The sequence below is a fragment of the Cloeon dipterum genome, chromosome 1 (assembly GCF_949628265.1).
Source record: "Cloeon dipterum chromosome 1, ieCloDipt1.1, whole genome shotgun sequence".
NCBI classification, from domain to species: Eukaryota; Metazoa; Arthropoda; class Insecta; order Ephemeroptera; family Baetidae; genus Cloeon; species Cloeon dipterum.
The window spans coordinates 25111176-25131530 of record NC_088786.1 but is presented as its reverse complement, the minus strand read 5'-3'; the positions used below and the strand labels follow the sequence as shown (position 1 = coordinate 25131530).

At 40.5% G+C, this 20355-nt stretch overlaps 8 protein-coding genes across 11 annotated transcripts in view; 4 read left to right on the top strand and 4 right to left on the bottom strand.

The window, feature by feature from the left end:
* mRpL45 (mitochondrial ribosomal protein L45) overlaps nt 1–11631 on the top strand; it is a 29259-nt gene extending 17628 nt beyond the window's left edge. Inside the window, exons 1-6 of one of the 2 annotated variants that reach the window (XM_065479163.1) lie at nt 10047–10239; nt 10336–10461; nt 10555–10761; nt 10819–10970; nt 11019–11223; nt 11281–11631. In XM_065479163.1, coding sequence (XP_065335235.1) covers nt 10186–10239; nt 10336–10461; nt 10555–10761; nt 10819–10970; nt 11019–11223; nt 11281–11562 — 1026 coding nt within the window. In that variant the 5' untranslated portion in view covers nt 10047–10185 and the 3' untranslated portion in view covers nt 11563–11631. Of the gene's footprint in view, nt 1–10046; nt 10240–10335; nt 10462–10554; nt 10762–10818; nt 10971–11018; nt 11224–11280 lie in introns of those variants that run through there. The other variant, XM_065479171.1, reaches the window with a different exon arrangement.
* On the top strand, nt 364–3470 carry LOC135936393 (protein FRA10AC1). 2 transcript variants are annotated; one of them, XM_065479197.1, is made up of 5 exons: nt 364–485; nt 2539–2663; nt 2720–2888; nt 2939–3098; nt 3147–3470. In XM_065479197.1, the coding sequence occupies exons 2-5, from the start codon at nt 2551–2553 to the stop codon at nt 3425–3427; spliced, it is 723 nt and encodes a 240-aa protein (XP_065335269.1). In that variant the 5' UTR covers nt 364–485; nt 2539–2550; the 3' UTR covers nt 3428–3470. The 2 variants fall into 2 exon arrangements, with proteins under 2 accessions (XP_065335269.1, XP_065335262.1); XM_065479190.1 differs by lacking the exon at nt 364–485 and having other exon boundaries at nt 2423–2663.
* LOC135936340 (BUD13 homolog) lies at nt 408–2664 on the top strand. The gene is made up of 2 exons (XM_065479118.1): nt 408–1963; nt 2023–2664. The coding sequence occupies exons 1-2, from the start codon at nt 527–529 to the stop codon at nt 2425–2427; spliced, it is 1842 nt and encodes a 613-aa protein (XP_065335190.1). The 5' UTR covers nt 408–526; the 3' UTR covers nt 2428–2664.
* On the bottom strand, nt 3473–6548 carry GlyRS (glycine--tRNA ligase). Its single transcript, XM_065479106.1, has 14 exons — nt 6318–6548; nt 6041–6245; nt 5831–5972; nt 5605–5770; nt 5410–5555; nt 5207–5356; nt 4987–5149; nt 4769–4933; nt 4589–4715; nt 4398–4524; nt 4141–4336; nt 3992–4085; nt 3750–3937; nt 3473–3691 (listed from the first exon to the last, which is right to left on the bottom strand). Exons 1-14 carry the CDS (start codon nt 6531–6533, stop codon nt 3578–3580), a joined length of 2199 nt encoding a protein of 732 aa, XP_065335178.1. The 5' UTR covers nt 6534–6548; the 3' UTR covers nt 3473–3577.
* kra (basic leucine zipper and W2 domain-containing protein kra) lies at nt 6836–9942 on the bottom strand. Its single transcript, XM_065479150.1, has 9 exons — nt 9811–9942; nt 9352–9422; nt 8680–8856; nt 8333–8619; nt 8125–8246; nt 7822–8065; nt 7548–7767; nt 7309–7490; nt 6836–7249 (listed from the first exon to the last, which is right to left on the bottom strand). Exons 2-8 carry the CDS (start codon nt 9410–9412, stop codon nt 7339–7341), a joined length of 1263 nt encoding a protein of 420 aa, XP_065335222.1. The 5' UTR covers nt 9413–9422; nt 9811–9942; the 3' UTR covers nt 6836–7249; nt 7309–7338.
* On the bottom strand, nt 11627–16550 carry grp (serine/threonine-protein kinase grp). 2 transcript variants are annotated; one of them, XM_065479129.1, is made up of 9 exons: nt 16403–16550; nt 15364–15452; nt 15081–15301; nt 14964–15028; nt 14645–14900; nt 14392–14592; nt 12534–12754; nt 11988–12119; nt 11627–11932 (listed from the first exon to the last, which is right to left on the bottom strand). In XM_065479129.1, exons 2-9 carry the CDS (start codon nt 15426–15428, stop codon nt 11714–11716), a joined length of 1380 nt encoding a protein of 459 aa, XP_065335201.1. In that variant the 5' UTR covers nt 15429–15452; nt 16403–16550; the 3' UTR covers nt 11627–11713. The 2 variants fall into 2 exon arrangements, with proteins under 2 accessions (XP_065335201.1, XP_065335210.1); XM_065479138.1 differs by lacking the exon at nt 16403–16550 and adding an exon at nt 16025–16173.
* A 611-nt stretch (nt 16551–17161) lies between these two features.
* On the top strand, nt 17162–18682 carry mRpL4 (mitochondrial ribosomal protein L4). The gene is made up of 6 exons (XM_065479180.1): nt 17162–17501; nt 17565–17613; nt 17677–17903; nt 17960–18294; nt 18345–18418; nt 18472–18682. The coding sequence occupies exons 1-6, from the start codon at nt 17442–17444 to the stop codon at nt 18615–18617; spliced, it is 891 nt and encodes a 296-aa protein (XP_065335252.1). The 5' UTR covers nt 17162–17441; the 3' UTR covers nt 18618–18682.
* On the bottom strand, nt 18637–20157 carry Hyls1 (Hyls1 centriolar and ciliogenesis associated). The gene is made up of 6 exons (XM_065479221.1): nt 20002–20157; nt 19799–19944; nt 19449–19614; nt 19103–19185; nt 18885–19039; nt 18637–18825 (listed from the first exon to the last, which is right to left on the bottom strand). The coding sequence occupies exons 1-6, from the start codon at nt 20004–20006 to the stop codon at nt 18814–18816; spliced, it is 567 nt and encodes a 188-aa protein (XP_065335293.1). The 5' UTR covers nt 20007–20157; the 3' UTR covers nt 18637–18813.
* Nucleotides 20158–20355: the final 198 nt, after the last annotated feature.

Below are 20355 nucleotides of genomic sequence, written 5' to 3'. Positions count from 1 at the left end.
AAATAATATTTAATTCCAATTGGTCCAAACTTGAAAATAGCTACCAATAAAAAAGAACTAACATAAAAATTTATTATATTATCGTGCCAGTTCTACCAACTAAAACAGTTGCATTCTTTTTTGTTATTTAATTTGTTAGTGGTGGGACAATGGTGTATTCAGAGTATTTAGTGATACAAATATATTGAGAAGATATCATGAGGAAAAGACTTCAGCGCCATAATGTGTATTAAATTTAATGCAAACTTTTAATAGTTTACCACTTCTGTTGTTTCGGATTTTGAGCTTCTACTTTATACTTCCCGCTCTAAAGTTTAAACATTTCATCACGGTTTGTTAACTCTTCCTCTGCAAGGCAAAAAATATGATAAAACAAAAGACAGTCTACAATGCTGAAGTGCTGTTGTTTTGACTTCAGACCAGATCAGATTGTGGTTATTGAGGCAACAGAAACAAACTTAGTTTTTTGTGAAAATTCATAGAAGGTTAGATTATCACTCATAATTTTACAGATTGAAGGTACAGAATGGCAACCACTGCTATAAACCAGAAAGAATATCTAAAACGGTATCTGTCTGGTGGTGGAAAGGATGGAAAGAAGAAAAAACGCAAGAAGACCAAAATAGTGACGGGACGTGGTCTCAACATTGTGGATGACAACTTAGAGCACATTATCACAGTAGACGACGATGAAGATGAAACGGACCTTTATGAGCTGGCTGAAAATGCACCTCAAGTCGCTGGAGTTTTTGACGATCGCCCCATTCACATTCAACAAGCGCAGGACAAAATCTTTGGTGCCAAGTGGAAATCACTTGCAGCTGACGAAGAAGCTCCCAAAGTGTTGGACAAGAAGACAGACCGATCCGCACACACAGACTCTGACTGTTCTCTGCCAAGGGCAAGCAAGCACAGAGACAGTGATGGCGATGTTTCCCCTCCAAGAAACAAAGAGAAGAAAAGGCACAATTCGCCACCTAGAAGAGGAAGTCGTGATAGAAGCAGTCCTTCAAAGAACCAAAGACATGATTCAAGACGCAAGGACAGGAATATCAGAAGAAGAGGACGATCCTCCAGTTCTGATGACTCTCAGCCAAGGAAACGATCGGTTTCCTCCCACTCTGATGAGTCCCCTCTTCAGTCAAAAAATAAACACCGCAGAAGATCACTGTCCCCTTCCAGGAAGGACAAAAGCAGAAGAGACATGTCTCCTGTACGATCCAATAAAGAAAAGAGACGTGACAGATCGCATGATCGGGACAAGAGGTATTTGCACAGAAGAGACCAAGGCCGCCGTTCTAGAACTCCAAACAAGAAAGAGAGATCAAACAACTATAAGAGGAAAACCAATTCAGATTCAGATTTTTCTCCTCACAGGAAGACAGATAGGAGTCGCAAAAACGCTAGAAGAGATGGTTTGACTTCCCCTAGCCGCAGGAGGAAAGACTCAGATTCTGATCAGTCTCCTCCCAGGAGCAAGGGCGATAGAAGATCCAAAGATTTTGATAGGTCGCAGAGCAGAAAAGGCTTCAACGCTGGGAAAAATTCCGATTCTGACTTTTCGCCCCCCAGACGGCAGCAATCAAGTAGCTCCAAAAGTGGAAAAAACGTGCCAATAACAATTCGCGGGGACTCTGACTCTGACCTTTCTCCTCCAAGACTCAAAATAGAGCCACCAAGCCCAAGCAGCTCATCTCGAAGACAGCGAGCCCTCCCTGTGAAAATAAAACAAGAACCTGCAGATCCTGAAGCTCCAAAAACGTTAGAAGGCAAAAGAGCTGGACTTCAAGATGCTAGAACGCTGAAGGCAGAGATGGAATTGTTGCGGAAGCAAGAAAAAGAGCAGTTCCAAAACATGGCTGACCACATCTCTGGACGAGGAGCGACAGCAGTGATTCGAGACAGGAAAACAGGAAGAAAGAGAAATTTGGAGGAAGAGGAAAAGGAAACAGAGCAGGAAAAGGTAGTTATTGTTATAGTTTTTCAAGTCATGTGTTAATTAATCTAATATTATAATTCAAGGAGGCAGAGAAGAAGCGTAAAGAAGAGTTTGACAGAATCGGGCGCGGCGTTGTTCAAGAGGAGCGTCGAGCTCAAGCCTTAGAAGAAACACTACATGAAATGTCAAAGCCTGTCGCCAGATATGCAGGAGATGAAGACTTGGAACGGCATCTCAAAGCCCAAGAGCGAGAGGGAGACCCAATGTTGGATTACTTACGTGCCAAGCGGCTTAAAGAGAACCCGGAATTGAGCAAACCTGCCTACAAAGGGCCAGATGGACCTCCCAATCGGTTTAACATTCTTCCTGGGCACCGATGGGACGGTGTAGATAGATCAAACGGTTATGAGAAAAAATTGTTCATCAGCAGGAACGCGAAAGAAGCGCAAAGAGAAGAGTCATACAAGTGGAGTGTGGCGGATATGTAGACTTGGAGAGAAGAACTGTTTATTTTTAAATCACAGACTATGTATTTTTTTTTAATTTCTGACGATCTAGCAGTTGCACTTTGGTTTAAAAGAGACTTTTGTCTCATGCAGGGGCAACCAGCCATGAAAAGAAGTGCTAATTTCTTCGGACTGAATCCTTTCGAGCGACACAAAATCCTGATAAATGAATACCTATTAACCAATCCGGACGCATTCAAGCTCCTCCAGCGCGATAGGTAAGTTAAGCCATTGTTCGAAGATAAATCATGCTGAATTGTTGTTTTTGTTGCAGGACAAGAGATAAACGTGACATAGACGTCATCCGAGAAAATCACAGATTTCTTTGGTCTGAAGAGGAGGGGGAAGGATCCACTTGGGGAGAAAAATTAGCCAAGAAATACTATGACAAACTTTTTAAGGAGTACTGCATTTGTGACTTGAGTAGATACAAGGAGAACAAGGTAGAATATCTTAAGAAAACTTGATATTTTGAAACAGCTCCTGAGTTCAGGTTGCATTGCGGTGGCGTGTAGAGCAAGAAGTTGTTGTCGGGAAGGGACAATTTGAGTGTGGAAACAAAGAGTGCAAGGAGAGGGAGCAATTAACATCATGGGAAGTGAATTTTGCCTACAAAGAACACGGAGAAAAGAAAAATGCTCTCGTGAAATTAAGTAAGATCTATTCTTTAATCAGGGACAATTGACTATTAGGTTTTTTAGGGCTATGTTCAGCATGTTCCAAAAAGTTGAACTATCACCACAAAAAGAAGGAAGCTCGCCCAAGAGTAGACCTTAGACAAGAGACTGAAGATGGAAGTGCGCCTAAGAGAAGGAAAACTGAAGAGGACGTCGAAGTCCCTGAGAAAGTCAATAGTAAAGAAACCACTGAAAGCAGTAAGGTTGTTGACGAAAGTAAGGTCTGGAAAGAAGCTGGTGCCCCAGTGCAGGGAAAATCAAGAGATGTTGAGTTTCAAGAATACTTTGACGATCTTTTCATGTGACTCAGCTGGCTATTTGTCAGAAAATAAAAAAAAACTCATGGCACCTTGGTTTTTTTACTCTTAAAATCAGTAATTTAAAGCAATAATTTATTGAGGAAGTGCATAGCAGAAAATGCCGTTGGCGTAAACAAGCTTATTATTTGGCATAATTCAAGCCTCTTTTGTGGCGTCTTGCTGCTCGAATTTGGGATACTTGTCGGCAACTGCAGCCCAGTTAATTCTCTCAAAACTCAAATCACTCACGACTTTTGGCAACTCGTCCAGCTAAACAGAAATTATACATAAAATACTGATCTCATCTGTTTTTAAAATCTTGACTCACAGGAATTCGGACTTGACTCATTGAGTCTCTGTCTCTTAGTGTGGCTGAATGAGGCTCTTTCAAGGAGTCAAAATCGATGGTAATGCCAAATGGAATTGCAATTTCATCAGTGCGAGCATAACGGCGGCCAATGGATCCAGAAGAATCGTCAACGCGATTGGAAACATCAAATGATGTTAGTTCTTGTGCTGGAAAAGATTTTAATTAGCACGTCAAATCAATAATTATTATGAAAGTCTTACATAATTTTCTCACAAACACATTGAACTCAGGCTTGTTGCTGAGAGGCAAAACAGAGCATTTAATTGGCGCAACTGGGGGTGGAAGGGAGAAATACTGTAGAAAATTCTTGGTTAGTAGATGTCTAAATTACGGAAAAACAACTACAAACCGTTCTCTGCTCGTCTCCTTCACGCATGCGGAAATTGTGCTCAAAAACGGAGTACATGACTCGTCCAACGCCAAAGGATGGCTCGATCACGTTGGGCACAACTTCAGCAGTGTGCACTGTCTTTTGCCCTTTCTTGATGCTCACCATGCCCTTCGTGAGTTTGAAAGAGTTGCCGTCGACTTTAAGTTCATACTCGCTGCCAATACAACATTATACTTCTTGCTATTGTGCTAACTCTATTGCTTATATGTATTTACCCAGATGAGCCAAGCGTTTCCTCTAGCTGCTGCAAGTCATTTGGCTCGAGACCGTTCAAGGCCTCAACAATTTTTTTGGCGTCCTTCTTGAATGTCTTGCCGACAACTCCCTGGTTGATGATAGGTTCTGCAAAACCCAACATTTCTTGTCCAGGAAAAATCGTTTTATACAGCACATGATATTCTCATACCTATGACATCAACAACCACGGGTTCTTTCAACTTCTTCTCAGCAACAAGTTTCACTCCAGTAGCCTTGGTATGTTGAGTGAGGTCATATGCTGAGCGATCAGCACAGCCAACACATTCAATCCAGCCCTGATATAATAGCTCGTAAACATTTAAATATTGAAGTAGTAGGACATTCTTACATAGGAGGTAAGGCACTCAGCATCCCAGCAGTCGCAAGCATAATGAGCCATCTCGTTGCCCATGTGTTGTCTGAAACGCAACTTTGCATTATCCACTCCAACCTTGACAAGGAAGAGATGGATCCTGGCCATAAAGTAGCCCAGAGTCTCGTTAGCCACCAAGCCCTATAGTTAAGAAAGTGATTAATATTGATAGAAATTAATTACAAATCATGTACAGTTTTCACCGCATCGCCGATAGTGTGATGCTCTGCAGGTTTTCCGTCCATTTGGCAACAAGCAGAGTAGAACAGCATTTTAGTGTCTGCGACGTTCTCGAATTTCGGATGGCTCTTGTTGTTGGGGTCACAGAAGTGCTCAATCTCAGCCATTGTAAACTCCCTTAAAACACGCAATCACAAAATTACCACAAGAGATAAAATTTTAATTGAAGCATACCGAACTCTGATGAGTCCAGAACGAGGCGAAATCTCATTTCTGAAAGAATTGCCGATTTGGGCAGCAGCAAATGGCAAGTGTCCTTGGTTGAACTCCAGAAGTCGCTTGAAATTGACGAAGATTCCCTGCGCGGTTTCTGGTCTCAAGAATCTGTTTTAAGGAAATTTAAAAAATGCTGGTGACTAATAATCTCTTCAATTCACCCCTTGATCAAACCGGATGGACCGATTTGAGTGCCAAACATCAAGTTGAACTCAATGGGCTCAGTCAGGTCATTTCCAGTGAGTGGTGATTTGATGTTGAATTTTTGAAGCACGCCGTTCATCTCATCTTTGGTCATACCGTCCAGCTAATTTTATTTATTATTAGACATGAAAAGACATGGATAGAATTTATACTTTGACAACTATGTCTTCACATTCTGCTTTCGTCTCAGCAGAGGTCTTCTTGTCTGCAGCTACCTTTTCCAAATGGGCTTTAATAAGATGGTCAAGTCTGAAGCATTCGCCAGATTTCAAGTCTTTCACCATGAGGTCAGCAAATCGATCCACGTGTCCAGAAGCTCTACAGAAGGATTAAAGTTTTAAAATTTACAAGTTCCACTGTGCTGAGAACTATAATCACTTGAGAACAGGTTCTGGGGTGAGGATGGAGCAATCAACTTCCAACATCTGTTCCTCAAGTACAAAGAATTTTCTCCACAAGTTGAGGACATTGGTCTTGAAAGCACAACCCATAGGACCAAAGTCAAACTGTCCAGTGATACCTTTAAATCAAAACACAACGTTCCATAAATTTAGAAAATTGCTTAAAACTGAGGTAGTGTAAGTATACCTCCATAAATGGCAAAGGACTGGTCGTAGAAAAACCTCCTTTTTAAAAGATCTTCCATCTTTGCTCGATCAAAGGTTGCTGCAGCAGGTGCAAGGGCCAATTCCTTGTCTTCCAACTTCTTTTTCCTCAATTTTAATTCCGCCACGGCTTTTTTAACGTCCAATTCAGGAGCACCACTCTCTTTCAGAGAACGTACGATGTCACCCTGATTAGAATCATGAAATATTTTGTAATTAAAAATAGAAGGTGCGCTTCCTCTCAACCCTGTTATAATTACCTGCTCCTTAACAGACGCCCTAAAAGGTGCAAGGACCTCCTCAATCTTAGGGTCGGACATGATAGACAAAGGAAAGTTCAACTTGACGGAACGGTTCTTTTTCTTCGAACCCCACGCGGGCTGACTGGGTGGTTTAGAGCAAAAACAAGATTTCCTCAATGCTAAATTTGCCGGCCTAGCTAAGCTCACGAACAGCAGTCGTGTCAATACTCGCATGCCTACTTTTTTCAATGCGGTTCTCTTTTGTACTTGACGATTGGCCTGTGACTGGGGGGAAGGCGTTAATTGGTAAACAGAGGATCGGAACGAATTGTGATTGGCTATCGAGGTAAAAGGATGAAGGCGCCCATTTTGACTGCATGGATCGAGCACGTGTCTCAAATACAATGATGCAAAGAACACAATTACTTCCATCATTCCTTGCAACAGAATTTGAGAAAAGTGAAAGGTTTTGACACGGTTGCGCAAACTGCACTAATTCGTGCATGAAAGGAGGATGAGTTATGAATGAAAGACGATTTTTATCGGGAATTATTTGACATCACCATGTTCGTTTTATATCCAAAACACATAAGAAATTAAATTACCATGTCATCATGTACCTATATTAAAGTTATTCTAGAGCACAGTAATATACCCTCTCCATACATGATATTCAATCATTCATGTGTATTTATTAAATTTATAGTATTAATATTACTTTTAGCTGTGAGTTGTTTAAATGGTTGTCTGTTCAATCAATCGATATCTTTCTTCACCAATATTAAAAATGCACCTGCAACCAAAGCTAAAGAAAAGGTATGTTTGAGCTGCACTGGCAAACTTCTTTGTCTTGGGGATTGCAAAACTTTATTTTTATGATGAGGCGGGATTAAATGGTCCTTTCGGCCAGAATATTGGCAGGCGTCGTCTGTGTTTGTCAGTGCAGTAATCTGTAATTCAAGACAAAAAGTTCAAGTCACACTATCCAAATAGAACTGATAGAGGCTACCTTAGAAAACCTGAGCATGGTCGATAATTATTAGTCTTCATCCTCGCCAGACTCCGACTCCTCCTCTGCATTTTGCAGCCACTCGATGAACTTCTTCATCTGGTCAAGGAACATCATTTTACCCTTGCCAGAATGGGTCTCCTTGTACCACCGGAGAATCGCTTCTTCAGAAAGTACATCAGCTGAAAAATGATTCCATTTAGCACCAATCAATTTCAGTGTACTTGTGCTCAACTTACTTCTGTAGAAGAGCATGATGATCTTGGAGAAAACCTTCATGAAATTCATGTTGCCGTAGCAATACTCTTGGACTCTGAGCATCAGGCACAGCTCAGCTTTGGCTGTAGTGGTAAAGGCGGCGAACAAGGGTGCATAAATCTTCAGATGCTTCAGGGCTTGCTCACCAACAAGCTCTTCCTTCTTGTTCCATTCAGCCTGTGCCATGACACTAGACCAAATCTAAACAAACAACACGTCAAAATAATGTCAATGAGTATTGCATAGACAACTCACAAGTGAAATGACATCACTATCTGGTATGTCGCTCTTGGTGGCAGACTCTTTGATTTCAGCGACCACATCTTTGATTGGGCGTCCTTCAGAGAGAAGATCTTCCAGCTGCACTTGCAGGTCTCTCTTAGCTTCCTGGCTGGCCTGCGCCCGATGAAGCTTGACAACCTCGCTCAATCCCTTTTCATCATACACGGCTTTGAAGTTCTCCTCACCACGTTTGTTCAATGGAAAGAATTCCATTAATCTGCAAGAACAACGATGAAATGCAAGAGGAGGTACAGGTTGAGTTGATTAAAGACTAACCTTCCTTCAAGGCCACCTTTCTTCAGAGCCATCATGAGCGAAGGCAAGCCCTTTTCATTCTTCCAGGTTACAAAGACCTCAAGCAGAAAATCCAATGCAAGTCCATCTTTTACTTGATGTTCCTGAAATAAGCAGCAAAGCAATGAGCACATGAAGCATGTCGTGCACACCAAGATATGCATGGCTTATGGTCTGGCTTGATGCTTACATTGATCATCACAAGCAGAGTGGAAGGGGGAACGGACCCGTTGACCATCCAGAGGGCGGTCATTCGAGCAAGCTTGATGCGCTGGGACTCACTGAATCCTTTGAGATAAACCAAGATCTTGTTCATCTCGTCCAGAAACATCTTCTCCAGATACTTGTAACGACGCATCAGCTTGACAAAGACTTGCTCGTAGCTGTGCATGGTGTCCATGTCTTCTGAAGCGTCAAAGATGCATGATCCCCACTTGCACACTTTGTCGCCCTCCAGCTGGATGCTGCCTCCGGGAACTGAGCAAACAAATTGACACATAATTAGGACAAAAAAGGCAAGGCGATGGGAGTACACACCGAGCAGCCCGCCAGCAATGAGGATGTCAAAGAGGGCTTCGCCATAGCGGCGGTAGTCCAACTTTGAACCGGCTGTGTCAAGGAACTTGTAGATCGCTTCTAGGTCGTTGCCAGCCTTGTTGAGCCCCACCAGGACCGCGTCGCGGAACCCGGCGGGATCATATTTCTCCTTTTCATCTGAAAATAATTCCAACGACCAATTAAACGGTGTGTATATGTATAGCAAAAACGTCATAATAACAATTTACTGGTGTCACTTTCATAAATGCAAATTAATGTTTGTCAGCTCATGATCTCAATGTTTTTGTATGATTATTTGCAAAACTGTAAAAAGCATCATTGTTGAACTGTCAACCCTTGTAAAAATAGAAGCTCTTCGGTTGTCGTTGAAAACATGAATGATTCCAAAATTTAAATTTAAATTGTGTACAAACGGAGAGTAATTTTTCTCAAATTTGTTAGGGCATTGTTAAGAGTTGAACATCATTCCAGTTAATTGGTCAGCACGTGCTAGGAATGAGGAAAGAACGAGCGGAGCAATGAAAAGAGTTTCATAACAAGGTCATTCAACCAATGCATTTCTTGAGCATTATAACCACTGAAGCTCTTGAGTCTTGAGTGTTGTGAGTATTATACGTGCAGAAACGTCAATAATGAGTAACATAATATTACCTCTTTTTCTGGTCTTGATGCGTTGACCCGATAACACTGGCTTTTCTGTTTTTTGACTCATACAATTCCGGCTGCAACAAGGAACACAACTTGAAGTTTGCAATGAGCGACCTCCATTATGTATTATGTCTGGACTGGAGGGAGCTTAACACACGGCCGCAAATTAAAATGAAGAAGTTTACTTAATGAATATTTGAAGATAAGCAGAGGAAAGACGGCAAAACTTCAGTGAAAAATGACTTTCACAAATCTCTTGACTTCATGTACTAATCAAATTAGCGGCGTAAATAAAATCGTGCCCCACAAGCCAAACTTCTTACTCAACACGCGAGGCAGGGAAGTCGGTTATTAAGGATGTTAAGACCAATCTCACTACTGCGGGTCATGCTGAATAATTAATTTGGACAAAGGGCGACTAAAATGCAATTTTGTGCACTCTTTTCCTTGAAAAATACTTACGGATTGCCTTACGGTGTGCAGCAGCTTACAGCAAATGACGAGCAGTAAAGCGGGCAAGCGCTAAAGAGCGGACGGGCAACGTGTGACGGAACTTCCGGCTGCCAGAGAAAATGGTCTTCCTTGAGCGCTAAATTCTAATACGTCGAATCACAGGAGGGCTGTGGACTGAATCTTTCTTTGTGGCAATTTGATTGGTGCAAAGAGGGGCGTGATCGTCTTTAACGGCGTCTGATTGGCTACCTGCCGGCTCATGTCTCATTCTGGTCCGTGTGAAAACACTGGCACATGGAAAATTAGATTGATTTTTCAATCCAATCTCTCGAGTTGATATTTTCTTCTAGCTTGTATTTTATAATTGATATTTGAAAGGCTAACATGCTGAGCAGGACAGTGTCGGGATTTTGCAAATATGGGAATCCTCTTTACAAGGTCTCAATTTTAAGTCTCTAATTAATCTGAAATTTTCACGCAATGAAAGCGCTTTTAAAGGCGAGATTTTAAAAATTAATGTTGGAAATTTTTCAGAACCTTACTCCAAACATGTGTGTCTTGATGCCAGCTGTAGTGTCATCGAATGTGCAGCAACAGCAAATCCGCACCACCATCAACAAGCATTACAATCCACAATATCGAAGGCACCGTGGTGCAAAGGTACATTACAAAATTAATGCTTCTTGTCTTCGTGAAACAATCATAGTTGGCATTTTCAGTTATAGCATATTTATGGTCTTTTAAATTCCACAGATAATCAAGATTGATCTTCCGGACTTGACCAAAGAAAAAGACGATGAAATGAGCCCTGAGAGAATGAGGTCCAAAATGAAGGAAAAGGGATTGCAGCCACCTCGACCATGGAATGAGAGAAACTTCTACATTTCAAACTCTGGTGGAGTTTTTGAGCCTTATGTGCCACCTGAGGGTGATGGGAAGCTGTCAGCAGTTACAGTAGAGGTAAACAAAAATGCTGAGAACGTTGTTAGCCAAATTCTATAATGCTTTAATTCGTAGGGAGCTAAGCAAAAGTTAGAGTTTGTTGAAAAGAAAGGCAAATCAATGATGGCTGTTAGAAAAATCAAGAGCTATGACGATGACTTCACTCTTCAAGATTTCGTCCAGGACGCAACTGAGATATACAAAAATGCCCATGAAGCTTTAATGAAGTAAATTTATAGTTTTTCTCTCTTTTCTACTAACTAAAAATAACTCAGCTTTAGGACCAACAAGGAGAAGCTAGAAGAGTTTGTCACTGAAAAAGCGTATGTGGAGATGACCGAAAATGCGAAATACAAAACCGTATCTTGGAAATTTCACCAATCCCTCAGTCCTCCAAAAGTGGTCCATGCAAGAACTAACAGCGTTGTGTCGAAAGATAATCTCTTTGCCCAAGTTACCGTCAGGTTTCATACCCAACAGGTTGGTTGAATTAGTTTAAATGTTACCTCTTTAATTTTGACCTCATTTTGGTTACAGTCTCTATGCATATACGACAGATTCGGCAGAAAGATATATGGAGATGAGAATTTGGTGAAGGATGTCTTAGAATACGTTGTCTTTGAAAAACACATCACGGAACAATATGGAAAATGGAGAGTGCACCACAAAATTATACCTGATTGGATGCCTGCATCAGAGCCAATTCCTAGAACGTATAGAAAGCCCGAACCATTACCTGATCTTCCTGACACACCTGAAGAGGAAGACAAGAGCTCAGATTCAAGTACCAAGCCAGATGTTGCCATAGCCACAGCTTAATTTATAATTATTTGTATCATCATCGCACCAATTGCTGTAGGTAACAATAATAAAGCCAAATAGATCATATTTAAATTTCTTTTAATAAACTTTGTAAATTCATGTTCACAAAATACAGCATTTTTCTTATCTTATTAAGTGGAAGAATTGTTTATGGCACAGAGTTTGTGGCTATTGCGATTGGCCACGTGACAGGTCCCTTCATGATAATACTGGATAAACTATTTTTAATCTGAACAAAAATTCGTTTAAATTCCAGCCCACAGCCTCTGGACAATCTGAAGTCAAGAAGGATTTTTCCATCCATTTCAAAAGGACAAGCTTTGAAAACTAAATGCATCTTCCTTTTGTCAACAGTAGTAACAGTCACCTGAAAATTAACAGAGCTTAGTTTTTGATTCAGTGATGTTCATTAAATCTATTACCTCGCTCATCAGGTTCACTTTAAAGCTGTATCCTTTGTTCTCCAACAATTCTTTCAAGGCAGTCAATGTTTCGTCAAAGCTTGTCTTCACAAAAAACCTTGTCATCCTCTTCACCAATTTTTGATAGGAAGTCTGAAATTAAATTCAAGTTAAGTATCTCACAAAAGAGTGTTAAAAATAAATATCTACACGAGTAGTGGCAAAAAAAAACCCCCAATAAAATAGTAATTGCTATGCGCCGTAAGGAAATTCACAACATATGGTAGAAAGTTCACAGAAGATTTAAAATTCGCTCCACTAACTATCTATTATTTGGAAAGCACTGTACACAAAACCCAATGAGCCTACAAAGTACAAAGAATCCAAGTCAGGCAATGTGGAATCGGGAATTAGTTAGTATATGAAATTAGTTAATCCCCTCTCCAATAAATGACAGTATTATACTTAAGAGCGACAATACCAATCATAAATTATGCAACACAAGTTATGATTGAAAAAATATAGCATGGCTTTATAAAATTTATTAGTTCAGTTCAGTCTAATTACCTGACTACAAGTTGACTGAGTGCTGTGTAGCTGAGTGCTTAACAGCAGGTCATCCAAGACGGGCGGTTGAGAAAAGCAGTATCCACCTGTTTCTGGGGGTAGATTGCCCGTCTGTGTGGCGCTTGTTCCTACCGGAGCTGGTTGCGAGAGACACAGCCTCAAGTCATCATCAGAGTCCAGGCACAACCGCTTGGGAAGGCGAGATTGCGCTGAGGGATCAACTGCAACAATCAACCAAAACAAAAACTTTTTAGAAGGTTGAGCTTTGACTAAGTTCTTTTATTAAGGACATTCAGGAAACAAAAACTCATTGAAGGTGGACCAAGAAGGCTCACCAACGATAACAATGTAGCAGTGATCAGTATAAAATATTGTGTCCTGAGGAACATGGAACATACCACTTCCAATGGCTTAAAGATCAATGTTTTCTAATATGATGTTTCAAGGAGCTTTGACTCAACAAATCGAAACGAACTGCGACTTGACAAATTTTTCTGTGGATAATAGCGAGCAACGATTTAAGATTGTCTAGCCCTTGAATAATTTTGATGGTTGCAGGAAATCTCATCTTAAGATCCTCACGTCATAGTATTTGTTAAAGAAGGAAACCTTATACTTTCCTTACTCTTTGATACGGATAGTAGAGATTAGGATACATAAAACATGATACCCTTGATAGTTGGGATGATACCCTTTGTTAAAAAAATTGCACTACAGCACCGACAAATGGAGGTCTCCTAATCTCTACCATCCTTAGGTTAGTAGATCTTGAGATAAGACAATAGGCCGAAATTCTAGTCTGTACTGTCTTTCAGTGTCCCTACAGTGATAACTGGATACAAAAATCAAAGTTGAATTCCAGCAAACCACTGGGAATCCCAAATTACTACGATTTCTGATGAGGGAAGTGTACATTTCATATTTACTTATCTCTTAGCTTGGATTCTATTTTCATCTATAACTTGTGAATATTTGTGTACCCAAGAAGATGGGAAATTGTGTAATATATCGATAAAATTAAATTTACAGGTTGAAATTTGCAATAACAACATTACAGACTTCACGTATAAGCAATATGACGTTTTGAGTTTTAGAGCCTGATAAATAAATAAATGGTGATTAACTAAACTACTATTCTGTGTTACCAATGCAATCCCTGAAGGTGCGAGTTGATTCATAACATTCCTGTATCTAGAGCTGTAGAACCCAGAGATGTATAAGGACTGTTCCTTTATGTCAATGGTTGAACCAACAAAAATTATTAATACACAATATTTTCCCCACTCATAAAAATGACCACAACCACAACAACTACCAAGTGAGTACCATAGAGGCTTGCCAAAAATAACACACTTTATAATTTTGATTGAATGAAGAAGTACAGTGAGTGCTTAGAAGATAACTTGGAGTGCAACAACTTGCTTCCTTGCTTTGGTTATCTAAGCTTTATGAACCAGTATTCGTCATACAGCTAGATTACCAAAGAAAGGACTCAAATCAACAGTGCAGCAAACAGTGGTCTTGAAAAGTGTCCATTCAATTAAGACATAGCTACACAAGTCAAAGGTTCCTGACAATCGTCATTGATGAGAATATCTGCAGCAGTGCTTTGGTAATCTAGCTTTATGAGCACAAGAGTCATGCAAGCCCGAGTACCAAAGCAATGACACAGACTGCAGGAATTTGATGTCAGCAGTCGACTTCCTCCCGACCCCAGGAGAGGTACTCACGTACTGAGATTGAGTAGAATACAAGCTCAGAGTCACGCAGTACCTGACCAGGGATTGCAGGCGCGCAGATTCACTTGTTCAAGCCTGTAAAGATTTGGCACCGCTTTCAAGTAAAATAGAGAACTCACCCTCAGGAAGAGTTTTCTGCATCCACCTGTGCTCCTTGATCTTCTCGATTGTGATTCTGGTTGATGGCAAAGGTGCCAAAATTTTCCTTAACAGGCTCAGCGCCATATTGTCAATCTTCGTCCAAGGACTGAGAGAATTATTCCCATTCTTCCAGGCCACATACTCTGGGCACTCAATGTTAGGCATATCCCAAGGCAGCTCTAGAATGTCGAATATTGAGTTTTGCTCTAAAAAAGAACAAGAGCTTTTTACCTCCAGTGAGCATGGCTACGAGAACAATCCCGCAAGACCAAACGTCAGCCGGCTGTGCGTTGTATGGCTTCAAAAGGACTTCTGGCGCAACATAGGATTGCGTGCCACACTTCTTGTCCAAACACCTCTCTTTACCATTCAGCCGGTAAATAGTGGCCAGACCGAAGTCACAAATTTTTAAACGGTCATTTCCATCCAATAACAAATTTTCAGGTTTGAGATCACGGTGGGCTACGCCAACGCTGTGCAGGTACTCCTGAACAGAAAATAAGGCAGGATGAGCGATTTGTTATTTTCTACATAACACCAACAAACTTACAACTCCAGAAATCAATTCCGTGAAAAATTTTTGCGCTATTCTTGCAGGCATCCCACGGTCAGGGTCTAAAATCGTTGGTGAGATTTTTTGGAACAACAAATTATTTAGATCGATTACCGATTCTGTCAAACAGTTCCCCTCCTGGGGCAAATTCAAGGAAGATGTAGTCACACATCTTTTCCTTCCTGTGTCCATAGAATTGAATAATATTGGGGTGCTTTGTCATCCTGTGGATGGCCACCTCTTTCCTCACATTGCTCTTAGCATCAGGGTGTTTCTCTAAGTCCACAATTTTGACTGCGACCGCCTCGCCATTATTGTTTGTGATTAATTTCACCCTGCAGGAATCGATACGTTATATCTACGAAACCAATAAGATAAAAACTTCATCGCTACTTACTCTCCATAGGCACCCTCTCCAAGAACTCGGATGACGGTCCAACCGTCGACGAATTCTGAGGCCATCTTCCAAATCTAACATTTAAATATCTGCAACAAACGACAGAAAAAATTAAAATATTATCATGCATCCTTGGTGTTACGCGAGCTGTTGATTTTTCTGTATTGCAACTGAAATTTCTAGCTTGCAATTCATGGAGCACGAAAAACATTTTGAGGAAGTTATCTACACTGAAACATCCTCCCTCAAGTACATCCGCTTTAATTGAAAACTTAGACAAAAAATTGAATAAAATATTATACATAATAATACTTAAGTTGGGAATGTACATGAAAGGGAGAACATTTTTTGAAGCCACCCATGGGGCAAACTGACGCAAAATGTTGGTATGCAAAGTATGCAGCAACGCGAAGCCGTGTATGCATGTGAAAAATTCTAATCATCTCAAGCCTCACACCAGCAAAGTTCGTGATTGAACGCATGCAATGCGCTTTCAAGCGGTTAAGTGTCATGTCCATGTTCAGATCCGAAAAAGAGCGTGCTCATCCAAATAATGCTGAATTACGCCTCGTCTCCTCGAGAAAAGATAAGAGGAAAACGCGACTGAGCATTGCGTCCACAACCACAGCGTTCAGGATGCACGCTACTCGAATTACGGTACCTTGCTACCCCCCGAGACTTCGAGGCCCGGGATGCATACACTCGGTGTCTCCAGAATGGCGGTCGTGGGTCGATCGATATGCCCACCGAACAGCCTCCGCCGCCCCCGCCCGTTCCCTTGTCATCGCCGACCAAAAATTATCGGCCGAAAGTATTATCTCAAGCAAATTAGAGCATGCGGTGCAGCATTTGGACGCGTTTGGACAGGTAGAAGCCGTCGAGTTATTCCAACACGTGGTTGCAGACTTCACTCTACCCAAAAACATACACGACCGCATTTATGCACTTATTTCCAAGTCATTCAGGGCATTTCCTTGCGGTTATACGCACAAAGTATTTCAAAAATAAGGATAATGCAGAATTACCAGAGGTTTCTTACCTTTGAAGCTGAAAATAAAGCTCAGGAGCTGGTTAAAGATGAGTGCACAGCGACTCGGTGGGTCGCAACTTGCTAGCCGCTTAGAGATTGTCGTAACAGAGACCGGGGAGTACGCCATGTTGTATTAATCTAAATGTTGGCATTCCCGACACGCCCCTAGATGTTATGCTTGCTTTTATTCAACAATGACTACCGAGAGGCGTGTCTAGAACCAGCATGGCGTATTCACCGGTTCTGGTTGTAATGTCTGTAGGTCGTTCTTCGCCCGTATCGACTTTCATGGCGGACCAATCCCTTTCGCGCCGGTCTCGTGGGGGAAACTTGTGATTGGTGACTACTCCCTAAAAATCGATACCGGCAACGTCGGGCGCCAATTTCAAATTAAAAAACACGTGTTTGCTCTTGCTCTCTTGAACCTAGAAAATTAAAAATAGTTTCTGCATTATTTCGACATCACTATCAAGTTTTTTAATCTGGATTTTTAATTACGAAATATCGGTCCTAGTCTATTTCTATCTAAATTTAAAAATAACTCATTCTCCCATGTCTTTAATTTTTCACAATGACGAAACTCTTGAGCTGGCCTTGTGCTTACTAGCTGCTAAGAGGAGAGTAAGAAGAGTACGACATAGGACATAGAGATACTCTCCTTACTCCCTGCTGAGTCTCTTAGTGCTGTGTCTGCCGCTTCCAGCGCCACCAACATTTTTCTAAGTTCAAAACCCGAACAATTTCTTCAAAACAGGTTACACCCACCATCCCCTGCACCAGCACCAGCACCAACCGTATGACCCACGAGACACGAGAGAAAAAGAATCGGACTCAAGAACAAAACCAAGTGTGCTTCAACTTGCAAGCTTCCGCGTCCATCCATCGAGTTTTGGCAAAATTGTCTCTCTTCTAGATGATTGGAATAATTTTAAAGCAACACTTCATTTTCACATAGTAGAATTATCAGTTTCAAGATTTAGATACACCCTTGGACATTTTGAATTTCAAAATACGATAATTCGCTTTTTAAGTCCTGACTACAAGAAACATGTTGCAGAATATATCTAAATTATTTAGAAACTGCGGACACAGATTTCTGCTTCCCAAGGCAAGCTCCTAAGTGAACTAGACTGAAAAGTTTGCATACAATGTGATTGTTTACATTTTTCAGTTCCCTATGTCAACTTTGGAAAGCATTGAATCCAACCCACTAGATTCAGGTAAACATTTTACATAAATCTCTAAATGAAAATAAAAATGTTGCTTTTTTTGGTCTCGCTTAGAACTTGTCCCTCCCTCATCAAGCTTGGCAAAAAGTCAGAACTTCAAAAGGAAGTTGGAATTCATGCCACCAAACATGGAGCCAAAGCAAGCTTGGCTGGAAAATTTGAACACGACTGACGAAGAGAAAATTTCCATATTAGAACTCCACCCTCAAGTTTTTGGATCAATGCCTAGGATTGATGTCATTCATAAAAATGTGAGATGGCAGACATTATATGGACGAATGGTAAATATGATCTTGAGTTTATACAAGATATATTTTAACATAATTCATAACACTAGGACTTGCGTCAAGCAGCCTCACGAGCGGAGCTTCCGGGAGGTGGAAGAAAGCCCTGGCCTCAAAAAGGTCTTGGCAGAGCTCGACATGGGAGCAATAGATCGCCTCTTTTCTATAATGGAGGAAAGGCACATGGACCAAGAGCTCCAAAGTCCTATTTCTATATGCTGCCATACGACCTACGAGTGTTGGGGTTGACCACAACTCTCTCAGTTAAACTCGCTCAAGATGATTTGCATATTGTCGAATCTCTAGATATTCCCACGGACGACCAGCAGTATATTGAAGAACTTGTGCAGGCCCGAATGTGGGGCCCATCTGTGCTCTTTGTTGACGAGTATGTAATTTTAATCTAGGCTGTGCTCTTAACAATCTTGTGATTTGCAGGCAAGATGTGATGCCAGAAAATATAACCAAGGCAACAGAAAACACACGCCACTTCAATTTGATGCCAGCATATGGTAATTAAGCATTGCAATAATTTAAGTTTAATGTAATTTAACCTTTACTTCAGGTCTCAATGTGTTCAGCATGTTGAAGCACGACACTCTGGTACTGACCCTAGCTGCTCTCAATAGGATCGAGCATCAGCTTCTCCTTAACATTCATCGCAATAAGAATGGAAAACATCAGTTCAGATATATGCCATCACATCATTGAAACAAGTTGTTTTACAGCATTTTGTCATACAAATTAGTAAATTCATTTATTGATAAACTATATAATTCATTTTCTTAAGTCATCAATCGCTTGGTCATTTTGCATCCAATAATTTCTATGAGATCTACTACTGTTTGGATTCTTGAATTTTCACAGCACATAAATGCCACGTCTTAAGTTTTCGTACTGAATACATTTAAAAACACAGCTGCAAATAGAAAAATACAATTCAGATTTAAAGGAAAGATATCAGGCAAAGCTCATTACCCTGTCACCTGCAGACCTCTTTGTTTGCTCACGGACGTCCCAATTGAGTGGTTTATTTTCATTAGGAATATTAAACTGCTTCCAAAATTTGTTGTAGTAATGATAGAGCGCCACTGGGTCGTGTCTGGGTGGTTCTGGCAATGTCTTTTTGGGAACTGTAAAAGGGTTAATTTTCAACGTTTATGAGTCTTCTCACAAAAGTATAAGTATAGTGCAACCTCTTGTCTTCTTGTGTGTACTTTCTTCCTTGAGTTCACTTCTGGAGGATCCTGAGCTACTTCCACCACAATAATCAATCATGCTGAAGATGGTTAAAAACATAATAAATATTAAAAATATCATTTGGGAGGATGCTGAAGAACTGAGTGGGAGTTAACCACTCCTGGCTCATTAGGGTAGATATGGTTGTGACTCAGTTAGCATCCACCCCTGTACCAAAATTTCGTTCAAGACTACATAACAACTTTTGTTAACTCTGTTAAGAAGCCATGCACTTAAAATTTAGCCCCAAAAGGTACGCGGACGCTATCATTGAGTCTTGACTCTAGACCACATTAATTATACCTGTTTCCTGTGTCAAGCTGGCATAATGGGCCCCTCGAACGTTTCGAAGGAGTAGTGTCAGTTGAATCTTTTGAAACAGATGACGACTCTATGCTCCTTGATTGGTGGGTAGAATCAGAAGTTGAATGTTTCTTTCTCAAATCATGCTTAATCAATTTCTTCAAATCTGAAAGTTAAGAAAATGAATAAAATTACATAAATATAAATATTATATGTATTATAACTTAATTGTAAATTTAATGATACATAATTCATATATCTAATTATGTATTACTTTAATAATTTGATTAATTTAATTTCTTTGTGTATAGAGAAATAATGAATTATCCGAATTCTCAATAAAATTATACCTTTCATAAACTCTTTCAATTGATCTGGTGAAACGTTGTTGTAACCTCTATTTTTGAGCTTCTGTAGAACGTCGTCAGGGTCTAGATGTATTTTGAAGTGATGTTTGTCATTGATCTTATAATGCTCATAAGTGGAACGTCTAGAACTATCATATCAAAGAAAATTAAAACGATACGCTCCTAACCAACATCGTAAAACCTACTTCATTTTTAGTGAAATGTTGTGATCTTGATCCACTTGCTGTCAGTCAAAGTCAAGAAACCCAACAACGTGCAATGGATATTATGTACAACATACGTATGGAAAAACGGATCGGCACTTAATACTTCTTAAAATTCCCGCTTAAAAGCTCACATCATCCCTCCCAGCTGTAGATTGGCCGCCGCCAACGATCCTAGATCACGCCGACCTGAGCGCCTCTCATGGATATTTTATTTCTAATTTTTAGATTCATGGCGCCATCTCTTGGGAGTTATTAAGGCTCTTTAAATTCCTCACCTTATTTTAATCATTAATATATTTATGATTTACTGCAAAATCGCGGCAGGATTATCAT

What these genes read in the sequence shown, in the direction of transcription:
- LOC135936340 (XM_065479118.1), top strand. Translation starts at nt 527, where the DNA reads ATGGCAACCACTGCTATAAACCAGAAAGAATATCTAAAACGGTATCTG. An exon ending in AGGAAACAGAGCAGGAAAAG is followed by an intron (nt 1,964 to 2,022) that starts GTAGTTATTGTT and finishes TTATAATTCAAG; the next exon opens with GAGGCAGAGAAGAAGCGTAA.
- GlyRS (XM_065479106.1), bottom strand. Translation starts at nt 6,533, where the DNA reads ATGCGAGTATTGACACGACTGCTGTTCGTGAGCTTAGCTAGGCCGGCA. An exon ending in ACCCCAGAACCTGTTCTCAA is followed by an intron (nt 5,771 to 5,830) that starts GTGATTATAGTT and finishes ATCCTTCTGTAG; the next exon opens with AGCTTCTGGACACGTGGATC. An exon ending in GTGAAGACATAGTTGTCAAA is followed by an intron (nt 5,556 to 5,604) that starts GTATAAATTCTA and finishes AAATAAAATTAG; the next exon opens with CTGGACGGTATGACCAAAGA.
- mRpL4 (XM_065479180.1), top strand. Translation starts at nt 17,442, where the DNA reads ATGTTGCAGAATATATCTAAATTATTTAGAAACTGCGGACACAGATTT. An exon ending in ATCCAACCCACTAGATTCAG is followed by an intron (nt 17,614 to 17,676) that starts GTAAACATTTTA and finishes GGTCTCGCTTAG; the next exon opens with AACTTGTCCCTCCCTCATCA. An exon ending in TCTGTGCTCTTTGTTGACGA is followed by an intron (nt 18,295 to 18,344) that starts GTATGTAATTTT and finishes TGTGATTTGCAG; the next exon opens with GCAAGATGTGATGCCAGAAA.
- grp (XM_065479129.1), bottom strand. Translation starts at nt 15,428, where the DNA reads ATGGCCTCAGAATTCGTCGACGGTTGGACCGTCATCCGAGTTCTTGGA. An exon ending in GCAGAAAACTCTTCCTGAGG is followed by an intron (nt 12,755 to 14,391) that starts GTGAGTTCTCTA and finishes TGATTGTTGCAG; the next exon opens with TTGATCCCTCAGCGCAATCT. An exon ending in AAGTGAACCTGATGAGCGAG is followed by an intron (nt 11,933 to 11,987) that starts GTAATAGATTTA and finishes GTTAATTTTCAG; the next exon opens with GTGACTGTTACTACTGTTGA.
- Hyls1 (XM_065479221.1), bottom strand. An exon ending in ATTGAAAGAGTTTATGAAAG is followed by an intron (nt 19,615 to 19,798) that starts GTATAATTTTAT and finishes CTTAACTTTCAG; the next exon opens with ATTTGAAGAAATTGATTAAG. An exon ending in TACACACAAGAAGACAAGAG is followed by an intron (nt 19,040 to 19,102) that starts GTTGCACTATAC and finishes ACCCTTTTACAG; the next exon opens with TTCCCAAAAAGACATTGCCA.
- kra (XM_065479150.1), bottom strand. Translation starts at nt 9,412, where the DNA reads ATGAGTCAAAAAACAGAAAAGCCAGTGTTATCGGGTCAACGCATCAAG. An exon ending in CATTGCTGGCGGGCTGCTCG is followed by an intron (nt 8,620 to 8,679) that starts GTGTGTACTCCC and finishes TTGTTTGCTCAG; the next exon opens with TTCCCGGAGGCAGCATCCAG. An exon ending in CATCATGCTCTTCTACAGAA is followed by an intron (nt 7,491 to 7,547) that starts GTAAGTTGAGCA and finishes ATCATTTTTCAG; the next exon opens with CTGATGTACTTTCTGAAGAA.
- LOC135936393 (XM_065479190.1), top strand. Translation starts at nt 2,467, where the DNA reads ATGTATTTTTTTTTAATTTCTGACGATCTAGCAGTTGCACTTTGGTTT. An exon ending in AAGCTCCTCCAGCGCGATAG is followed by an intron (nt 2,664 to 2,719) that starts GTAAGTTAAGCC and finishes TTTTTGTTGCAG; the next exon opens with GACAAGAGATAAACGTGACA. An exon ending in AAATGCTCTCGTGAAATTAA is followed by an intron (nt 3,099 to 3,146) that starts GTAAGATCTATT and finishes TAGGTTTTTTAG; the next exon opens with GGCTATGTTCAGCATGTTCC.